Genomic DNA, 6,760 nt, shown 5'->3' with positions numbered 1-6,760 from the left:
AAGCTGGAAACATATTGTCGAGTTTTTCCTTAAAATAAATTTTGGGCCCAGAAAGAAAGTGGCATCAGTGTACCTAACCTGATTACAGACGTTTAACCAGTCATGATTCAACGGAGTTTTCTTTTGGGTAAGTCCAGCGTCATTGAAATATGAAACAGATATAATTATAAAAATGAACACTTACTTGTATATAAACCGTGATGCCTTTTCACTCGCGAAGATTTAAGTATTTTTTATTTCTTTGTCGCGTTTCCATCGACAGTAAGCATGCGGAAATTTATCTTCAGAAAGAAGAGGTTAATATTCTACGCTACCCGAGTATTAAATTTGCTGTTAAATGCCAAAAAGGCAAACATTTCCTTCTTTTAAAGTTTTTATAATTTTAACCAATTCTGCCTTCAAGGTTTACGTTAGAGTTCAACATAGTACATGTTTTTCAGTGAGGGTCTTCCAAAAGCTAATCGGGCAGTTGTTAGTCGTCAGCCTTCGAAAGCCTCACCATCGACACAAATTTTCAGCGAAACCTCGCGATGAAAGTTAGTCAGTCATAGCTTCATTTGAACACGGTATCAATTCATATATACAAATAAAGTATGCTCTTCCATCGAGCCATGTATTCGATCTAAAATCCTACTATGAGTAAAATAATACCAAAAATTATGGAGCGTTAATATAGGACACTCGATAGTGAATTTAATACTACCCGTTCCGTTTTAGATATGGAAACGCGATTTAGTAGACGCTTAGTAGTTGTGTTTTAAATCGTTTTCAAGATTATTTACCAAGTTAGTGTATTGACCTAGTCTTCTTGCGTGGCTCGCGGGCTCTTAATTCAGACAAACATAGCTAGGTTCATAATCACGACGCAAAAACTTGGCTGATATCCTTAATACCGGATCTAGAGAGAAAAGGAGTCGCTGAGAGTTGATAACAGGACCACTAACGTTCTTGAGAAGCCATAGGAGTTGACAAGAGTGCATCTGGTAGAGTTTGCTGGAATAAATTCGATTCCCATCAAGTCCAAGGATTCGGATTCTGTCGACCAGAATCAAACTATTTGACCAATTTCATTCGTATCGCGGTGGCTGTAAAATCCTGAATGCTCGAAAAGGGAGATCTTTGCCGATTTTAAAAACGTAAGATGTTTTCCACGCACATACGGATTCACTCGCCGGATTCTACCCATGTTACACACGGCCGGAAAACGATAAATTGAGTCAATTTTCAAAAACTCCACTCTCTTTCGTTCTTAAAAACTTCCATAATTTTATGGAGAGCTTTTGTCGTTTTTGTTCATATCTGCAAAGACGGAAGGCTAAAAGACAAAGAAAAAAAAAACAATAAAAAGGTCAAAAAAGGTACGTACGGACGGGGCTTTTACCGAGAGAGAAGAGAGTTGAAGGGATCACACAATAAGGTGTTGCATTGGTCAAACCAGAGAGACAGAGAGACAGAGAGAGAGAGAGAGAGAGAGAGAGAGAGAGAGAGAGAGAGAGAGAGAGAGAGAGAGAGAGAGAGAGAGAGAGAGAGAGAGAGAGAGAGAGAGAGAGAGAGAGAGAGAGAGAGAGAGAGAGAGAGAGTTGTTTTTGTAAATATGAGCCTTGTATCACCCATAGCATGTAAAACTATACAGGTGGCACAATTGATATAGCAAGAGAAAGAAAGGTTTTTGCACGATTTCCTGTTCTTTAATGATCATTAATATGAATGCCTGTCAGTGAAACAGTAGAAATTTACTGAGTCACTAGTTTGCCTCTATACAAAATACATTACTAGCTCAAATTTACAATTATCTCACTATTTAGAAAAAGTTGACGTTTTTTTATGAAACTCCTGGAACTCGGTTTTTTTTACATGCACTCAAACCACCCACTTTCCTTTAGCACGTATTCCTTTGATGGACAGCGTTTTGACACCTTTCATTTTGCTTTTAATTTATAATTCCTTTGGCGCCAAACTAGAGACAATATTGCTTCCTCGCGACAGAACAGATTGGTTAATAAGGCTTTAATTATTTTTCGACCATAAAAGAACCATTTGAAAAGCTTTCTAAAACGTGCCGATTGATAAGCGGGCTGATGCAGGTGTAAAAATCTGGAGTGTTCGTGCGATCTGTCAGCTTCATCTGCCATGTGCAACAGAAAAAAAAGACAGTTAACTTATTTGCAAAACGACATGATAATCTCCTGTTATGAGACAATTAGAATGTGGTTTAAAATTGCAAAGCAGAGACCATTTGCGTTTCTAAAAGAAGACGCGAAAAGTGGTTATTTTTCTTTAAGATAAAATAAGACGCCAAAAGTGGTTATTTTTCTTCAAGATAGCGACTCGTGGGATCCAAAAATCTGGAGTCGTGTGATCTCCAGATGGTGAGTAAGACGTGGAGATCGTAATGTTCTCGACAACAATTACAAGCTCCCACGTAATAGGAACGGCGAATGGAATATAAAAAGCGCTGGAAACCCGCAGGTTTGGACAAAGAGAGGGTGGTTTTCTGTTACCCAGTCTCTTTGAATTATTGCAATCGTCAAGATGGCGGTCAATCACTCGAATTGTGTGTCAATTGAGTGTCGATGTAATTTTACGTTTGCTTTGGTTTTGCTTTACCAAGCTTCGTGACTGGTTGGCAAACCTCGTACCACTTTCTCAACCAATCAGGAAGAAAACCAATCGTAGCTTGCTCGCATGCGTTTTCCCGCTATTGAAGCAGGTTACATGTATTTGGTTCGAGCTCTGGTTGCTCCATAGGGTTGTTTACGTCTGTTATGATCATGATTGGCCAGAGTAATTACTTTAGTTTTGGTTTTGCGACACTCATTTGAAAACCGCTCTGATTGTCGCAGTCTCTTGAGTCGGAAAGAGAAGAGACCGTGAGAACGACGGTTGTCTAGTCGAGGGGCGAGTTAATCACCTGAGCAAGCGAAACATTCAAAACAATCTCCACCTTGGATGATTCGTTCACTTCAGCTTGTTTTATCTTTTCTTTTCCAGGAGCCCCCAATGCTTCGTTTCGCTGTAATTTTATTTCGGAAAGACTTTCCCGCCACAGAAATTCGGATTAAAATGTGAAGAAAAACTAGAGTTTTCTTTAGAAAAAGGACACCTTAAACTTTTAATTAACAACGCTGAAAAACTCCTCCCTTTTGTTTTCGGGGGGACAGATACTTTGTTAAAAGTGCAAAAAACGGCCAGGTAGCATTTTTAGAAAGACAACAATATCTCATAAATTGGGGAACAACACTGCTTGCCCTAAAAATTTTCGGCAACTTAACTGAATTTTCAGCTAAATAATCCGAACAGATTTAACTGGGTTCATTTACAAAAATTTGCCTTTCAAAAGGCGATAAAATGACGCGGGAATGCAGGAAACAGTATTTTGACAGTTTTGCTTTAAGTTTAGTCTTGTTGGGGCCCCCTGCTCGTTCCCTCGGCTATCAATAAAGACCTGCTAACAGTCGATGATTTGTATACCCCTAATTCAACAATGTTTATCTTTACTATACTACTAAAAGACATCTCGTACTCTATAATAGCACAAAATTGTTTATAATTACATTTATTTATTATTCCAGGGCTATCCGTGCTGCTTCAAGCATTGAACATTCAAGGTAGGTTAGAAGTTGCCAGTTCAATAGACAAAACATTGTAACACCATCTAGACTGTCAAAAATTGCATTGAGTAATCATTTTTCGACCAAATCATCCTGGAACCCTATCTTAAGACGAACCTGACCATTAATTCAACCACCACGTTGTTACGAGCTGCATTCTGTTAAAAAAACGTTTAGCAGACCATGGTCTTTGTTAAAATTCGCTTAAATACGACCACCACTCCTTATAGTACAATAGAGCTCGGATTAAGATTTTTTGTTCAGTTTTGTTTTTGTTTTTGCATACGTTGTTTTGTCTTACATTACTAAAATGCAATGACACAAAAACACTGTTGTGTTCCTTGACAAAATAACCCGGCAACGGTCAGACGAGGTTCGATTTCCGCCGTTTTCTTGAACCAGCGAAGAGGAGTTCGTTTCGGGGGAGCTTGAGCAACTGACGTCCCTTTTCTCCGGACAGCGGCCTGGGCTCAAGTAAAATGGGGCCCTGAATGGAAAAAATGTGTAGGCAAGCTAGATGGGGCTGGGCATGCCTGAAAAGTCAATAATTTTGAAGGCTCTCTGTAGAAAGATAGACGTTAATTTTTAAAATGTTACCGGCATTGTAAATGGAAATGATTTTTTTCTCTGGCTCAGTTTGCTTATCTGTTTCCTTCTTTGCGGCGTTTTCTCTACTCAAAAAAAGTAACAAAAGATTTTCTTTTGATTTTAACAGCCGAGGGATCCTGCGATACACCAGGAAAAGACAACATCATTCGTCTGACCGGAAGTACTGGCTCGATCACCTTGTCTAAGCCCTCAAACAACAGGTCTTGTACTTGGATAATAACAGTTCCAGAGGGAAATGTCGTGAAGTTGATGATATCGTCCTACGAGTTAAAGAATTCTACTCTCCAAATTCGAGATGGACAGAATTCGTCAAGCGAGGTTTTGGAACCTTTCAGTAGAGAAGATACTGACATAACGGTGCTTTCCAGTGGGCGCTATCTTTGGGCTTGGTACCAGTCCATCCAGAATGAGCAAGCCGAGTTCTTTGCTCGGTATGAGGCGGAAAGTAAGACAAAAAGCTAACTTAACAGTACCTTTTATACAACTATCATGATACAATACCGAGGTGAAATTCCTCCTCCAACTCGCTTTTATCCCACTGTAATCACATCTCAAAAACAAGGACAACTTTCGAGAAAATTTTGATGTCAGCAGTGGCTAAAATTGAGTCCCAAATGGACTTCACTCTTAATCATTTTGGTAGCGGAGTGGACGGGAGAGGAGGAAGTGGGGGGGGGGGGGGAGGGCTTAAATAAACAACAACAATAACAACAACAACAACAACAATAGATGTGATGCTGTGCTGGTGGAGAAATGGGGTGAAACTATCGACTTAGTTAAGGTAAATTGACAACCGTCACTCGATAGTTAAATTTTCTCGACCATGAAGAAATACATCGGGCTTTCAATTCAGGAAAGTATAAAAGAAGTTTAAAAGATATTTATATGAGTAAGAGAAGTCAGAGATGAACTGGGAAACAGTGAATATCGGTCCGTCTAAGGCTGCATATTTTTCTCTAGCCTTTCCCTTTCTCGAGCAAAAATATGCTTCTCTTAGCTTCAGATGCTGTCCTGCCTTCCAGTAAGTTTTCAATTGCTGTTTTTAGCCTTTTCCAGCCCAATATCAAAACACAAATTCTCCTCACTGTGTTTCACAAGTCACTTGTTGTATCAGTTGGGAGAATTTAGTTAAACACCTCTTTTTCAGCCCAATATTTATAACACACAAATTCTCCTCACTGTGTTTCACAAGTCACTTGTTGTACCAGTTGGGAGAATTAAGTTAAACACTTCTTTTTCAGCCCAATATTTATAATACACAAATTCTCCTCACTGTGTTTCACAAGTCACTTGTTGTATCAGTTGGGAGAATTTAGTTGAACACTTCTTTAACGCTCATGAACCGCGTATATTTAATTCGAGGTGGTCATATATTTTGATGAGAAATTAGATTCTAACAGCTGGTGCTTCATTATTTCCTGCTTTCATTTTTAATTTCTCTTGCTCTTTCATGTTTGGCTATCGTGGAATCTCGCTTAGGGCAAAATGGCGGTATTGTTGAAGTGAACGGCAGAAAAAAAAGAAGTGTCTCCCCGGGCCACAATGATTCACCTCGCGGCATGATCTGCACTTGGTCGATTAAAGCTCCTGAACGACACTCCGTGATACTGAAAATGAAGGAACTGGAACTGGATGGTGACTGTGATGGCAAGAACCCATTTATTTCCTTGCTAAAGAAGTTCTGTGGTCAGAAGGGTGAGTCCTCGATGTTTTCCAGCGGTCACTACCTTTATGTTCAGGTCTCTTTCAAGAGCGATGCGCCCGGACTCGATGCTGTGGAGAAAGGTAAGCGACAAAATTATTAACAAATCTTGCGTTTTAATTTGTTTTCCAATATCAGTTTGCTTCAGTTTTTCATTTCAACCACTGGAATCAGTTCTTAATGATAGATCCTTTATTCAGATCTGCTCACCATAGCTTTCATTATTGTCTTGGCTTGGGAAATTAATGTGAAAAAAAAAAAAAACATAAAAATATGCTATTCACCGCCGCCCTCGCACGCCGCGCCCATCGGGACAGTTTGGTGCATGTTTTAGTTTAAAAGCCTGTAATAAAAAGTTGTATGTCGTATGTCGAAATCAATAACAAAGCATTCTAAAATACCATTTTATTGGAGAATGTTTTGATAGTGAGTTTTTTGATAGCGTCTGCAATTATTGTTTAATACTAAATACAATTGACACTTTAAAAGAAATTGATTTATTTTACTTTCATTTGAACTCAAGACCGACCGCTCATCAGAGTTTCAATGGCTGATATCAACGTGCAAATTTCCTGGCCTCCCGTATTTCACAATCAACATAATTAATCTTGAATTCCTGTTTCCTCATGAGTTGTCTAGCTTTGAGGGCATATTAATACGGAGGCAGCATGGCAGAGTGTTTAGGGCGTCTGGAGATCCCGGGTTCGGGTCCCGCATTAATCACAATCTGGAGTTGTTTCTCGGTAGCCACGAGTTCAACTCCACGTATCAGTCACGCTTGTGAATAACCAGCTTGTCTGCTTCATGCCAGTTGGTATTCTCAATGATCTATTTTTTT

At 39.3% G+C, this 6,760-nt stretch overlaps 1 protein-coding gene across 2 annotated transcripts in view; it reads left to right on the top strand.

Annotated features, from left to right (window-relative positions):
• Positions 1-6,760, top strand: part of LOC146478102 (exoskeleton protein RP43-like) — a 31,720-nt gene continuing 24,960 nt past the window's right edge. For both annotated transcript variants that reach the window (XR_014865243.1, XM_085112863.1), the window contains exons 1-4: positions 1-127; positions 3,573-3,608; positions 4,327-4,665; positions 5,700-6,005. Coding sequence is in view for 1 of the 2 variants with exons in the window: in XM_085112863.1 (XP_084968989.1) it covers positions 103-127; positions 3,573-3,608; positions 4,327-4,665; positions 5,700-6,005 (706 nt within the window). In the remaining variant the exon portion in view is untranslated. The remainder of the gene's footprint in view (positions 128-3,572; positions 3,609-4,326; positions 4,666-5,699; positions 6,006-6,760) is intronic.

This window comes from Pavona decussata, unplaced genomic scaffold, assembly GCF_977016875.1.
Source record: "Pavona decussata unplaced genomic scaffold, jaPavDecu1.1 SCAFFOLD_67, whole genome shotgun sequence".
Lineage (NCBI taxonomy): Eukaryota > Metazoa > Cnidaria > Anthozoa > Scleractinia > Agariciidae > Pavona > Pavona decussata.
This window is presented reverse-complemented; position numbering and strand designations above follow the sequence as displayed.